This window comes from Hyla sarda, chromosome 2, assembly GCF_029499605.1.
Source record: "Hyla sarda isolate aHylSar1 chromosome 2, aHylSar1.hap1, whole genome shotgun sequence".
Lineage (NCBI taxonomy): Eukaryota > Metazoa > Chordata > Amphibia > Anura > Hylidae > Hyla > Hyla sarda.
The window spans coordinates 156,951,062-156,967,595 of NC_079190.1; the positions used below are offsets into that span (position 1 = coordinate 156,951,062).

The 16,534-nt window shown below is 40.4% G+C and overlaps 1 protein-coding gene across 2 annotated transcripts in view; it reads right to left on the bottom strand.

Annotated features, from left to right (window-relative positions):
• Positions 1–16,534, bottom strand: part of UGGT2 (UDP-glucose glycoprotein glucosyltransferase 2) — a 409,630-nt gene that overhangs the window by 110,618 nt on the left and 282,478 nt on the right. For both annotated transcript variants that reach the window (XM_056555597.1, XM_056555598.1), the window contains 3 exons: positions 14,518–14,597; positions 7,443–7,632; positions 3,119–3,277 (listed from right to left, as the gene is read on the bottom strand). In XM_056555597.1, the coding sequence (XP_056411572.1) occupies positions 3,119–3,277; positions 7,443–7,632; positions 14,518–14,597 (429 nt within the window). The remainder of the gene's footprint in view (positions 1–3,118; positions 3,278–7,442; positions 7,633–14,517; positions 14,598–16,534) is intronic.

Sequence of the window (16,534 nt, forward strand, 5' to 3'; positions counted from 1 at the left end):
TGAAGTTTTCAACGCCAACATAAATTCGATTGATCTGGGAATATTTTTGATAATTTAAATGGGGGTTTGGTACCATCTATATAGTAGCTTCCTAGTTATCTCAAAAAATGTAACACACTTGGATGTTTGACAATTAATTATGAATGAGTGCTCCCATTGTGATTTAGAAAAGGACTGGCATAAATCGGATTCCCGTCTGATACACTGTGGGATTCTGCCCACCCGAGGAATCAAGGAGGGATAGATTATGGATCTTTCTTGTACTAAATGTTGTGTATGAAAAAAAGGATGGCTGGGATGTGTAATTTTCCCCTTAGTAGATAGATTAGTAGATAAAATAAAATGGTGCAGCTGCAAGAACTTAAAAGTCTACAGTGGGAAGATTATATTTCTGTTTTAATTGTTCAAAGGGGAGGATACCAACTTCTCCCAACATCCGTCCGTCTTTGGTCCTGTTCTATTTAATATATTCATTAATGACCTTGTAGAGGGGTTATATAGTAAAGTAGAAATCTTTGCAGATGATACTTTAAACTCTGTAAAGCGGTAAACACTATAGAGGACAGTGCACTGTTACAAATGGATCTAGATAGGTTGGAGGTTTGGGCTGAGAAGTGGCAGATGAGGTTCAACACTGATAAATGTAAGGTAATGTACATGAGGAAGAAAAATCTAGGCTGGGATTATGTATTAAATGGGACGTATAACTTGGGACGACTGATGTGGAAAAGGACTTAGGAGTCTTAGTTAACAGTAAATGTAGCTGTTGTGAACAGTGTCGGGCAACTGCTGCCAAGGCAAATAAAATCATGGGGTGCATCAATAGGGGCATAGATGCCCACGACAAGGAAATAATTCTACCGCTGTACAAATCACTAGTAAGATCACACATGGAATACTGTGTACAGTACTGGGCACCAGTGCACAAGAAATATATAGGGGAGCTGGAGATGGTTCAAAGACGGGCAACCAGAGTAATACGGGGAATGGGAGGACTACAGTACCCAGAAAGATTATCAGAATTAGGGTTATTTAGTTTAGAAAAAAGAAGGCTTAGGGGCGACCTAATAACTATCTATAAATATATTAGGGGACCATACAGAGATCTCTCCCATGATCTATTTATACCCAGGACTGTATCTATAACAAGGGGGCATCCTCTACGTCTTGAGGAAAGAAGGTTTCTACACCAGCACAGACGGGGGTTCTTTACTGTGAGAGCAGTGAGATTGTGGAATTCTCTGCCTGAGGAGGTGGTCATGGTGAACTCTGTAAAAGAATTCAAAAGGGGTCTGGATGCACTTTTGGAGAATAATAACATTGCTGGTTATGTATACTAGATTTATAGGGACAGAACGTTGCTCCAGGGATGTATTCTGACTGCCATATTTGGAGTCAGGAAGGAATTTTTACCTCTAGTATGAGGGTTTTTTGTCTTCCCCTGGATCAACTCTGTAGGGAATCATTAGGGATATAGGTTGCTATGCTGTGGGGCAACTATATAATGTAATTACTGCTGATCCAAATATCCCCTTTAGGCCAAATTTGTCCAACACCTGGGAGAGGTAGCCCGAGTGCACTCTATCGAACGCCTTCTCTGCATCTAATGTAAGAAGCAGAGAAGGCACTTCTTGTTTTTCCAATACTGAGATAATGTCTATGATGCGTCGGGTGAAATCATTAGTTTGACGGCCCTTTACGAACCCCACCTGATCATTTGCTATCAATAAAGGTAAGATGTGGTTCAATCTGCCTCCTAAGATAGATAAATACATTTTTAAATCAGTATTCAGCAACGCTATTGGCCTGAAGTGGCTAGGCACATAGGGAGTCTTCCCTGGCTTGGGTAGGGTTATAATTAAGGCTTTTACAGCATTTCTGGGGGAATGACCCGTGTACCTTAGCGCTATTATACATTTATGTCAAGTATGGGGCAAGAAGGGGCCCGCAAATTTTATAATATTCCTTAGAGAACCGATCTGGGCCTGGAGATTTGTGCTGTTTCAGTGTTCTGAAACTCAGTCTCTGTAATAGGTTTAGACAGGGTATGGAGCTGATCTGGTGTTACTCTTGGCAAACTCAGGCCATCTAAAAAAAAGATGTAATTTCTGATGGCCTGAGATGTTGAACAGTGCTTTCATTTATAATATGTGTCTTATAATAATCTGTCTGGGAATGGGGCTTTAAGTTATGGGGGTGGTCCGCTATCCCTGATTGACAGGTCTGTCACTATATGCAAATAGGAGAGATTTATCAAGCTGAACGGTGACCAACCCTATGACTTAGAGCCCAGTCCCTATCCAACCATGATTCTTCTGAAGCAGTACAGCTATTCATAGAGATTTATATATCATTGTGATAAGGAAGTGTGTCTGTATCTCATTCAGCGGTTTGTGGTTTGGGCAGCATAAATCTAACCACTTATATTCTGTATTTGTTATTGACGGCAGACTCCAAGTGGTTAGACAGAGGAAAGTGGCATCAGAGTGCAGGGCTGTCTTCAGATGTTTCTAGGTCCCATATAGCCAAAGAGTCTCGGTCAGCAGCAGGGGATCAATGAGAGGCAAGGAATACAGAAAGAGAGGTGTTCTGGTTGAGGAAGAAAGAACAGAAACAAAAACCGTCTGTGTGTCAAAAGGAGGGGGGATATCGGGTGCTGAAGTTTTGGATTGGGGGGTCTTTGTTTGGGTGTGGAGGGGCCAAAGGAGGTAGGTATTGTTGGAGATTTGGAAGGCAAAAAAGAAGCATGGGTGCTGTTGCCAGACAGTGTATAGAAAGTCCTAAGGGTACTGTGTGGGGTATTGTGTATGGGGATCTGTGGATGGCAGAGGTACGGAGTGCGCCAGGGAATCTTGAAGGTGAGGTAGGGCCACGGATATCACTAAGTAATGTGTAAGTGTATGTCTGCTTGGACTGCTGCATCCATGTGGGACACAGATTTTAAGGTTTTATGATGTATTCAATAAAGATATGAATTTGTTGCTACTGTATTTTATTATGTAGAATCCATGCTAAGTAGAAGTGCTAAAAAAAAAAATCAGTTATAATATTTATCACCCATGTTAGATTTATAGCAATCATAACACTTAATTTATGGGTCACAAAAGCAAAAACTTACCAGGTTAGCCATAACTATAGTGTCTACCATGACTGGATCATTCTTCATGCCTAGGGTAAACTGAAGACCTCTAGGTGGTTGTCCTGTTGTCACATCAAAACAATGACCCTCCAGTAACAAATACTCCAGTTCATAGTTTGCCGTAACAATCCCCTCAACCTGGAAAACACAAGGATTTTGTCAGATGTCCTACAAGCCAGTCACAAAAAATACATTGACATTCAGTTGTGAAAACTGATGTAAAAGGTAGTATAAGGTTCTGTACATAATAATCAGGGAACCTTTTCTCTTCTAGCCTAGGTACAAGTGTCCGAATCAGACTGGTTGCCATCAACAACTCCCCTGTTCCCTTGCACCAACTTCAATAAATATACCACTCTGTGGTACTATATTTGTATCATTATCTAGAAGATAACTACAGTATAAGAGCCTCCTGTAAGGTAGAAATGTGGAGGACACAGCAAATATGTTTTGAATGCAGATAACCTGCAGATGTCACATCTGAGATTTGTTTCAATAAGCTTTGTCAGCAGCAAACTACCGTTCATACACAGCAAATGACAGGAGGACATCTGGAAGAATAAAATGTACGCCATCCCTGCAAAAATGCATAAAGGAGGAATAAAAAACATTAGCTGTGATTACAACAAATAGGGAAGTTAATAAGCCTGGTAAAGAGGTGTACATGTCATTTCATTACTCATCTTTTTAAGATGATAAAATAATGGATGAAAATGAATACATTTGTTGGAAAAGAAAATGATCCAAAAAGTTTAATGTAAAAAAAGTATTTAAGGACAAATCAGCAACAAGCAATGAAATTCCTGCAATCATGAAAGCAGCACAGCCATTATATGTGAACTGGATATAAATGCTAAGCAAAGCCTGGAACTGTTGAATTGTGAAAGCTGCTATGAGCAAAGATGAACAAGTATGCATGAAGCTTTTTAAATCAGCCTGAAATAATCCTGAACTTCGGATTATGCTGAATCACTAACATGACACTAACACATTCTCTGCTCTTCTTTTTAGGCATAGTAAATATATTAATGAATCATTATTAGATTCTGTCATTTGCAAAGTATCAGGTGGGAAGTTTAGGGCAATGTTTATATCAGTCTGTTGTTAAAATGAAGTCCCATATTTTATTTTATGCTCGCATTTTCATCTGTAATCAGTAAAAATGTGGCATATTGCCAAAAATGTGCACATAAAATGAAAACGTGGCCAAATTTTACACTGTGTGAACATAGTCTAAGTGTTAAAATAGACCATATTTATCTGTGCTGAAAACATTTTCGCTTCAATACCAGTAAGGGTGTATTGACACGTACAGTATAATTTTGCATATATAAAGAAGTATAAGACTGTAGGACAATTTATCCCCTATCCAAAGAGGATAAGTGTCTGATTGCAGGAAGTCCCCCTGTGATGATCTTTGGATAGGGGATACGTTTATTCCCTAAATCCCCTTAAATTTATCCTTTATTCAAAGGATCATGGGAGTTCCGACTGCTGGGACCCCTGTGATCTCCTGGTATGGTGCTCAGGCTCTCCTCATGCATGGAGTCGGGGTCAGCGTGTGCCTTTCATTCATCCCTATGTGATAGCCAGAGATACCAGAGCACTGTTCTAGTGTATCTCCAGCTCTCCCATAAAAATTAACAGATGGTCGCGTGCCAACCCCTGCTCAGTGCACAGGAGATCACAGGGGTCCCAGCAGTCGGACCCCTGCGATCTTTTTGGATAAGGGATACATTTTCCTACACTAGTGCTGTAGATTTGATGCTGTGTTTAAATAATTTAGTTTACATTAAATTCTAAAGCATAAAAAGTCTGCAGCATCAAATATGCTTGTACATGTAAATACACTCTAGGGACTTGTTCACACGAGCTGATTTTTGTGATGATTTTCCGCAGCTGATCTGCTGCTTTTTATTATTGGCTGCTTATTTTCTGCTGCTTATTTTATCATTGACTTACAAGCAAAAAATAAGCAGCAGAAAAAAAGCTGTAGAAAATAAGCAGCTAAAAATCTGCAGCAAAATATGCTTGTGTAAACGAGCCCTAAGAGTACTTTCAGATGAGCAGATCCACAGCGTATTTTACCGCTTGAGGACCGTTACATGGTGCATGCGTGGTGTACTCGCACAGATCGCGGCTGCTCCCTGAGCTAGTCTGAAGGTGGTTTTAGGGCTCGTTTACACAAGCATATTTTGCTGCAGATTTTTAGCTGCTTATTTTCTACAGCTTTTTTTCTGCAGCAGAAGATAAAAAACAGATCAGCTGTGGAAAGTCTGCACAAAAATCTGTTCCTGTGAAGAAGCCCTTCGAGAGTATTTACATGTACAAGATCTGCTGCATATTTGATGCTGCAGGTTTTATGCTTTAGAATTTAATATAAACTAAATTATTAAAAACAGTATGAAATCTGCAGCATTAGTGTAGGACAATGTATCCCCTATCCAAAGGATCGCAGGGGTCCGACTGCTGGGACCCATGTGATCTCCTGTGCACGGAGCGGGGGTCGGCACGTAACCGTCTGTTCATTTTTATGGGAGAGCTGGAGATACAAGGGATGAATGAAGGGCACACGCTGACCCCCACTCCATGTGTGAGGAAAGCATGACCGCCATGCCAGGAGATCACAGGGGTCCCAGCGGTAGGAACCCCCATGATCCTTTGGATAGAGGATAAATTTAAGGGGATTTAGGGAATAAACGTATCCCCTATCCAAAGAGGATCACAGGGGGACTTCCTACAATCAGACACTTATCCTCTTTGGATAGGGGATAAATTGTCCTACAGTGTTATACTTCTTTATATATGCAAAATGATACTGTACGTGTCAATACACAATCCTTACTGGTATTGGAGAAAAAAGTTTTCAGCTCAGATAAATATGGTCTATTTTAACACTTAGACTATGTTCACGCAGTGTAAAATTTTGCTACATTTTCATTTTATGTGCACGTTTTTACTGATTACAGATGAAAATGCAAGCATAAAATAAAATATGGGGATACATTTTTCTTGCACATCACCGCACATCGCAGCAGTGTTTCTGCTTGTAGCGGCATAGTGCCGCTCCGAGTAGGTACATCTATAGGCACCCTGTAGGGGTCCTACGGCGGTGGATCCACTCAACTGAACGTACTTTAAGGGTGCGTTCACACATGCGTTATTTCTGCTGCAGATTTGCTTCAGCAGATTTTGCTGCCCATTATAGTCACACGGGCTGATTTCTTGCGGATTTCAATGGGTCCATGGAATAACAGCAAATCTGTCACTATTGTGGATTTTCTGCTAATCCATAGAATTCAATAGCAGCAAAATCTGCAGAAAAAACACTTGTGTGAATGGAGCCTCGGGGTATTCTCACATGTACAGGATCTGCTGCAGATTTGGTGATGCAGATTTGCAGATATGTTGACCAATTTATTTGTCTTTATTCAAATCTGCTAAACAGGAACTCTGCTGCAAAATAGCTGTAGCAGATCCTGTACAAGTAAACATACCCTTAGGGCTTATTCACACGAGTGGATTCTGCTGCGTACTTTAGTGCTTTTTATTTTCTGCTGCTAGTTTTCAGAAAATAAGAAGCTGAAAACAAGCAGCAGAAAATAAAAAACATCGAATCAGCTGCGGAAAATACGCACAAAAATCTGCTTGTGTGAACAAACCTTTAGGGTCAGTTCACATGGGCAAATTTTCTGCAGAATATTTGCTACAGAAAATCCTCAGTGGATTCTGCTACCATTGGCTTCAAAGGGTCAGCAGAAAATTTGCAATAGTGGCAGATATGCTGATATTCCGGGCCAACCCATTAAAGTCAGTGTTAGCAGAATATGCTGCAGATTTTTTGCATCAAGGGAATAAAATGGTTGCATATCCTCTGCAAACAAAAGACTAGCAAGAAGAGGCTCTGTTTACACTGGCATCATGAATTTCAGGATCCATGAAGGATGCGACAGATTGGTATAGATATTTTTTTTGCAGTGAATCTAACTCTTCAATAACTATATGACTAGATATTATCAGATCCATCAGTGGTTCTTTTTGGGGAAAGCAGAATAACGCATGTTAACCTGGTTTGCCAGCTAGAGACCACAAGATCATGAGATTAGTGTCAGCGTGAGGAGAGATCTAATACCTGATAAGCTCCAACAGACATTCATCTCACTATCAATATAAACCCTACTAAAGTATATAATTATATACAATATAAATCCTAGAAACTAGTGGGTTACTTGAATTAAAAAAAAAAAATTATAATAATGGTCGGAATGTCTGCCTGGCAGTAAAGTGCACTGTGGTGACTTACGTCTTGTAGATGGATGTTATCAAGATCACATGAACTGTGCACTACTTCTACAAGCCAGCTCTCTGGGGTGTTCATGTTAAGAGTTAGCAGAGGAGATTCAGGCATATCCAGGAACTTAGCCACTGGACCCGGAGAGAGACTCTTGTTACTTAAAAATATCAATTCTGGCTCAAGCACAAGACGATAGAAACTGGAAAGAAAATATCAATACAATGAGTTGATATCTTGCAATTATAAAATTCAGTCTGCTACTTTGCTAACAGCAAAAATAAATCAAACAGAATAATTATCAAGAAGCACCAACATTATTAAACATATTTGTACTGCTAGAGATATCAGGTTTTCGATATGAGTACATGAACTGTAACCTTCACTGAATAACCTCTGCTCTAGCAATTTTGTACATCAATAAGGTTCCCAAACACTGCTGTTATGTGTCTACTGCCTCTAGGATGAACTGTCTCGGTCTTACTGTTTTCTGGCTCCTTATTAGTTTCACCCATTTTATGATTTGCAAACTGCCAAAATATAGACTGACAGCTTTCACTGTAAGAAATTTCTTGTATTACGTACATATAGAGGTTATAGCTATTCCAGTCATAAGACCATATTTTATTAAATTACTAAGGACAAAGTAAACATATTTGCAACATTCTTTTAATTTACTGTTTTCTCTCTGTCCACCACCACAATGTATATGTCTTGTTACAAGGCCAAAGTCACAGCTCCTTACACTGTGCTATGCACAATACTGAAACTGGGCAGCTGCAACATAAATAAAATATTTGAATTTGGTATAATATACTGCATACCATGTAATCCAAATTTCTTTTATAGTTGTTTTACATTGTATAATACTATTAGGCTGGGTTCACACTACATTGTTGTTTCTATATAATGTATATTTTTTTACATTTCATAAAAAACGAAACATATGCTGCTGTATGCTATGTAGCACAATCAATAATTTCCCACTGACAAATATATATATATATATATATATATATACACATTTATATATGTATAAGACTATATAAAAAAAAATATATATTATATATATATATATATATATATATATACACACACACACAACAGATTGCAAAGTATTTATGTTTGTTTCTCTTTTTTTTCTTGCTGTACCTAATCGTGTACTCGAATCATTTGACTTGTCCTACAGGTATACAGAAATTACATCAGAGGTGCATCAATAACTAAGCAAGAGAGACCAAACTTGTTATTTTATATGATATATCATTTTGGCTGTAGACAATACTGTGAAACAGACATTTCATATAACATAACATATAAGTGGGAAATTTATCTTACCTGAAAATCCGTAGGCGGCACACATATGGGGATATAATTGATTATTGAGCCCAGCCCCGCCCCGCCCTCCCCCACCTGGGTGTGTACCCTATATAACCCCCTGAATAACAGGCAGCACATGTAACATAATTCAGCAATATAACATTTATTGGGAGGGACACTTGTGCCGCCTACAAACTCCAGTAAATTGACATTTCAGGTAATATAAATTCCCCACTTCCTGATCATCCTACGGCGGCACACATATGGGGACCCAAAGCAGTAAGAAAAAAACAGGGGGGGGGGGGGGGGGGGGAACTTAATGGCTTCCGGCAGCTTGAATAACGCTCAAACCTAAGACTGACTCCTCAGAGGCAAACATCCAATCTGTAGTGTTTCACAAATGTAGATGGAGACGCCCAAGTTGCCACTTTACAAATCAGGTCCATAGGTATATGGTATTACTCTGCCTAAAATGCAGCTGTAGAGCGTGTTGATGGGCCTTTAGTAGTAAAGGAGACTGTACCCCTTATGCTTCATAACAAAGTCGGATAGTATTCCTTATCCACCGAGCCAGAGAGGATTTACTCGCTTTGTTACCCTTATTTGGACCCTTGAAGGAAGAAGCTTTCTAATTTCCTAAATTCAGCAGATCTGCGGAAGATACTCCAACAACATTCTCTTGACATCTAAAAGAAGAAGCTGTGGTTCGCTGTCCTCTGGAATAGCTGGCAGAACAATCTCTGATTAATATTAGAAGATGATGAAACTTTAGGAAGGAAGCCCGGCATGGTCCTGAATACTACAGTTTCTGGCAAGATCTTCAGATATGGCTCTTTACAAATTTTGCTCACCCTTCTGCTTAATGTTATGGCAATCAAAAATACAGTTTTGAAGGAGAGAAACTTCAAGTATGCTGAAGAGACTGGTTCAAAAGGAGACTCACAAAGTCTTCGAAGCACTAACGGAAGATCCCAGGATGGTATAGAGTCATGAAAAATAAACCTCATCTTCTTAATTGCTCTGAAGAATCTGGATACTAGTACTGAACCAGAAAAAAGACCATTCAAATGAGCAGTGATTGCCGTGACCTGAACCTTTAGGGTGTTAAGCTTTAGACCCTTGTTGAATCCCTCTTGTAGAAACTGGAGTAAGGAAGCAGCTTCTTTCGGATTGTGGAAACTCTTGGTGCACCACAAGGAGTTCAGGTTCCATACTCTAGAGAAGTGAAACGGATGATCCGATCACGCAAAAAAAGGGGAACATCCGAAGGAGCGCAGACCTCTAAAGGCTGGTGATGATCCTGTGTGCAGCGGCGCTGGTGAGGTACTGACAGGTCCTGTCTGGGCGATCTGGGCATTGCAAATGGGGGCTCACCCCCCCCCCCGCTCTCCTCGGCAAAGTAAGGGTGGAAGCAGTCCCCCCAGCAGGCTTCAGTGACGTAGCGCCTGCTGGGGCACACCCACATCCTCCTGCCGGAAGCTCACACTATGTGAGCAAGAAGAAAGGTAAGATACAGAGCTTTTTAAAGCTCTTAAAAAAAATTTAAGGGCAGGGGATGTTAGGAGTAGTTAGGGAAGTAGTTTAGAAAAGTTTATTTATTGACAGGTACTCTTTAAATCTTTTAGAATGCCTAAAGCTGAGGACCAAACATAGATGATGGATCGAATGGTAATCATACGAAAAGGCTCTTTGAAAGAACGTCACCTGACCATTGTTTGATCCATAGTGCTCTTCTAGAAGAATTGGATAGACCCATGGATCTAGAAGAAAACTTAACCATATTAAGGGAGGTGTCATAAAGGAAACCCACCTCAATTTTCATTCCAGAGAGGTCACTCACTAAATCTTCTCTAAACACCACATCTTTGATGTCCTGAGCAAGATGGCTAAGCCAACAGGGACGGAAGAAGTAGCAATCTTAGCTGAGGAGGCTTCTGACAGGTAGGACTTGCACAGAGAGTTCTCTTTTCTCTCCAAGGATTCTGTCAAAAGTGAGGATTCATCAGACTGAAAGATGGATTTTCTTGCTAATATAGTAGAAGCTAGATGCAGATTAGGAGGAAAATCCCATTTAGAACAAACCGCCGGATCCAATTTATAAGTAGTTTAAAATTTTGCTCCTGGATCGTTTTTTTTTCTCTGGCTTAGACCAGTCTTTCTCCATCCAGTCCTTGACCAAAGGATGAGAGGGGTAAACACCAGGTTTTCTCTGAGGAAAATAGTATAGCCGGTATTTACAAGCCTTATGAGAAACGTCTTCTGATGTTTCCAAAACTTGCTTGACTGCAGACACCAGTTTAGGAAGTTTCTCCTTTTGGAGAAGATATACAGGGCGGGCCATTTATATGGATACACCTTAATAAAATGGGAATGGTTGGTGATATTAACTTCCTGTTTGTGGCGCATTAGTATATGTGAGGGGGGAAACTTTTCAAGATGGGTGGTGACCATGGTGGCCATTTTGAAGTCAGCCATTTTGAATCCAACATTTGTTTTTTCAATAGGAAGAGGGTCATGTGACACATCAAACTTATTGGGAATTTCACAAGAAAAACAATGATGTGCTTGGTTTTAACGTAACTTTATTCTTTCATGAGTTATTTACAAGTTTCTGACCACTTATAAAATGTGTTTAATGTGCTGCCCATTGTGTTGGATTGTCAATGCAAACCTCTTCTCCCACTCTTCACACACTGATAGCAACACCGCAGGAGAAATGCTAGCACAGGCTTCCAGTATCCGTAGTTTCAGGTGCTGCACATCTTGTATCTTCACAACATAGACAATTGCCTTCAGATGACCCCAAAGATAAAAGTCTAAGGGGGTCAGATTGGGAGACCTTGGGGGGCCATTCAACTGGCCCACGACGACCAATCCACTTTCCAGGAAACTGTTCATCTAGGAATGCTCGGACCTGACACCTATAATGTGCTGGTGCACATCTAGCTGGAAAAACTCAGGGAACGTGCCAGCTTCAGTGCATAAAGAGGGAAACACATCATCATGTAACAATTTCGCATATCAAGTGGCCTTGAGGTTTCCATTGAGGAACAATGGCCCCACTATCTTTGTACCCCATATACCACACCATACCATCAATTTTTGTGTTCCATCAGTCTTGGAGGGATCTATCCAATGTGCGTTAGTGTCAGCACCTGAAACTACGGATACTGGAAGCCTGTGCTAGCATTTCTCCTGCGGTGTTGCTATCAGTGTGTGAAGAGTGGGAGAAGAGGGTTGCATTGACAATCCAACACAATGGGCAGCACATTGAACACATTTTATAAGTGGTCAGAAACTTGTAACTAACTCATGAAAGAATAAAGTTACGTTAAAACCAAGAACATCATTGTTTTTCTTGTGAAATTCCCAATACGTTTGATGTCACATGACATATTGACTATTGAAAAAACAAAAGTTGGATTCAAAATGACTGACTTTGAAATGGCCGCCATGGTCACCACCCATCTTGAAAAGTTTCCCCCCTCACATATACTAAAGTGCCACAAACAGGAAGTTAACAATGCCAACCATTCCCATTTTATTAAGGTGTATCCATATAAATGGCCCACCCAGTACATCCTCTAAAGCTTCGGCCTCACAAACTTGCATATCTTCACTATCCAAATCATCCTGAGAGCTAGAAGAAGATGAAAGATCAGCCACATACTTAGCTTTCTTACTAGGTTTTTGCAGTGCTAGAGAAGCTTTCATATCATCAAAGATTGATGATAATTCTTTCTTAAACCATTCTAGGAAGGAATCTGGAGACATACGTCTACTTGATTTTGAAGCAAGGCATTTTTGGTATTCCCGATCCTCCTATGATTCAGGTAAGGGTGCCTGGCAATCCTAGCAAGCATTATGGCGAGATTTTCACTTCCTTTTCCCACTCATGTGCCCTTACTAGGAGAAAAAAACAAGGAGTAATGAGGTATACACAAAAAAAAAATTAGAAGACAGAGACAGGGTTTTGGTAAGGATCGCTGCCGGGACCAAAGATACCTGCCCACACTAAGGAGTCTGCGGCCTATGACTGAGCGCAGCTAGACTCCGTTGGTGGGCTAATTTTAAAGACCTCAGCAAGAAGGACACTCCCCTCCTTCTCCGATAGGCTTCTGATGCTGCCGCTACTCTGCGCCTGCACCGGGCAGAGCACCTCTGTACTAATACTTCGTAGTTGCGCGCACGCACACAGCAGACGACGGCCCGGAAGATGAGTAACGCCGCAACCAGCTTGCGCATGCGCTCTACTAGCATTTAGTAGAAACCTTGGCATGGTGTGCGGGCTCAGGTATGTCTTTCATATAAGGATATACTGGCTAATGTCTCAATTTTACATCAGTTTTGAGGGTTAGCTAATGTCATTGTTTACATTTACCACAGGAGTGAACCCATATTGTGGTCCACAAGTGCAGGTCCTCCACTCCAACGTAGGTGCACAACTGCACTTGGGGTTGAGCACCTCCTATCATTTTAGACCATGTTAATTTAATTGTTTCATGTGAATCATGCATCACGCATCCACATACACATTTATCTGGTGTCAGGATGCACTGTGGTTCTTGTGACCGTCTGCAGGCATCCTCCATTGTATGCAATTTTTGCTGGGGATCTCCCATAGCAACGGATCACAAGTGCAGGACCTCCACCCCAGCTAAGGTGCACAACTGCACTTGGAGTTGAGAGTTTCCTGCTACAACCACCTGCATGTAACTATAAGCCAGTATTCTGCTGTTTAAGGCTTATACTAATGCACCCTTTTATCTTACTGGGTAGCATTAAGGTTTCACCTGTGAGGCCGGCTATAAGTGAACCAACCAGGGTGGGGCTTGTAGCCTGTCTCTCCCCTCCCATTGTATGTGTGCTTACCCCACACTGGAGGTAACTCAGGAGCAGTCTGCAAGTCGGACCTAAGGCTGCCGTAATTTGGTCCCTGGCTTTATTTATCCGGCCAGGTAGGTTTAGTGTTAGGTCCCGTACCACTTGAGAATCCTTGGCATGGTGTGCGGGCTCAGGTATGTCTTTCATATAAGGATATACTGGCTAATGTCTCAATTTTACATCAATTTTGAGGGTTAGCTAATGTCATTGTTTACATTTACCACAGGAGTGAACCCATATTGTGGTCCACAAGTGCAGGTCCTCCACTCCAGCATAGGTGCACAACTGCACTTGGGGTTGAGCACCTCCTATCACCTTAGACCACGTTAATGTAATAGCGTTTACCTGTGCAGCTGAGTCTAACCGCTGGAAAGTACCGCCAGTACACACGTGGGACGCCAGCATGGGAATCCATCATAGGACCTTCACTAGAAGCTCCTTGACATCCAGAACACTGGATGCAGCGGAAAGCCGACTCAAGACAGAGGCTGAGGGACTAGGGCAACCACCAGTATATGGCCTGTCACACACCAAATGGACTCCAGGGACTTGATAAAACACCCAGTATGGAGGTAAATCTCTGGCTTGTCATCTTGTCTCCTACTTCAAGAAGAAATATAATTACGTGTGCTGCCTGTTATTCAGGGGGTTATACAGGGTACACCACCATGTGAAGGTGGTGGTGGGGGGCATTAATCAATCTTTGTGCTTGTTTATTGCTAGTATAATATCTTCTACCGATGGATCTACAGGAATATGTATTCCCATACGTGTGTCGCCGTAGGACGATCAGGAAATAGTAAATATGTATTTTGCACCATTGATTTGTAATACAGTACATTTGAATATTATAACTAGCACCATTGAAGAATTATGAAAGTACCTTTTCAAGGGCATTTCTGATAATTTTGCTTTGCAATTCATGAACATGGTTAATTTCATATTCATTACACGGCCAAGCACCTGAAAAAAGAATTAAACTATATTAAGATATACATGAATTGAAGGGGTACTCCAATGCCAAATTTTTTTTTTTAAATCAACTGGTACCAGAAAGTTAAACAGGTTTGTAAATTAATAAGTGGAGAGGCAAGAAAGGAGAGAGCACACAAAGAGGCTACTTCACCAGAGGTACAGATGCAGCGTGGTCTCGGCAGCCAATTGCAATATCTCCTGCGGGGTGCGAACACAAATTTATGAAGTATCAATATATGCAATAAAGAAAGCACGTACGTGCACTCACCGCTCAGTGGAGACAAGTCGGTATGGGACCCCGGTTTACGGGAAGCTGGGTCTCAGCATCGGCGCAGGCAGAAAGGTGCTCGGAGGCTACGCAGGCAGTTTCAAACGTGAATGCGTGCTTCTTGAGGCCGGAAGAAACACGCATTCACGTGTGAAACTGCCAACATAGCCTCAGAGCGCCTTTCTACCTGCGCCGTTGCTGAGACCCAGCTTCCCGTGAACCGGACTCCCATACCGACTTGTCTCCGCTGAGCGGTGAGTGCACGTACGTGCTTTCTTTATTGCAGATTTGTAAATGACTTCAATTAAAAAATTTTAATCCTTCCAGTACTTATCAGCTGCTGTATTCTCCACAGGAAGTTATTTTCTTTTTGAATTTCTGTTCTGTCTGACCACAGTTCTCTCTGCTGACACCTCTGTCCATTTTAGGAACTGTCCAGAGTGAGATAGCTTTGCTATGGGGATTTGCTTGTACTCTGTACAAGCAAATCCCCATAGCAAAGCTATCTCACTCTGGACAGTTCCTAAAATGGACAGAGGTGTCAGCAGAGAGCACTGCGGTCAGACAGAAAGGAAATTCAAAAAGAAAAGAACTTCCTGTGGAGCATATAGCAGCTGATATATACTGGAAGGAGTAAGATTTTTAACAGAAGTAATTTACAAATTTGTAACTTTCTGACACCAGTTGATAAAAAAAATAATAATAATGTTTTCCAGTGGAGTACCCCTTTAAAGATTATTCAATCTTAGAATAAATGCTTTATATCCAAGGATACATTTGCGATACAACATTATTCTCAATAATCCAAGAAAGAGCACCAACCACCAAATACAATTAGATGAAATCCTGGACTATAAGCCATTGACTACAATAACAACTTACATAAAGGGATTGTCCAGTGGAATTTAGAGTTTTAAATTATATAGGGGATTCTTTTTTTCAGGATCAATTTCTCTTGGCCATAGTGGGAAGCAGTAACTGTACATTTACATCACAGATCTTTGCATCTGAAAAAGGAAATTCTACCATTGCTTATATGTTGAAGACTCAGATAGAAGTTTCTAACAAGTACCAGGGACTTTAAAAAAAAATTGTTTATGTGCCAAAATATGTGAGCTGATTTAAGAACTACAATGCTTAAATATAAAAAATAGACAAATAAAAAAAGGGTCTGAAATTTTTATACTATTTTATTGTAAGAAAAACAGAATATTAGCTAATAAATAAGGGGCCAAAATAATCGTATGAACATAGCTGAAGTGTCATTATCATTCTTATTGACAAGAGAAATAAAAAAAAAAAAAAAACACTATCAACCATAAAATATGTTTAACATTAAAAACTTAAAAAAAGGAGAAGAATTATGAATCTATAAAAGAAGGACTGTATCTTTTCACTACAACTAATCAGAGCCCAGCTTTAATTTTTCAAGAGCAAAGTATGAACTGAAAGCTGTACTGCGATTGATTGTGATGGGCAACAGATATAGTTTTTCTATTTGACAGTTCTATAAATCTCCCCTTAAATGTAAATTGGTTATTTTCCCACTATTAATTCCCTTTAAAAGATGTTTTTACATTATACTTTATGAGGCTTCTCTACACATTCATTTACATTCACAGACTATTTTATACTGAAAAGGAATGCTACCCATTCT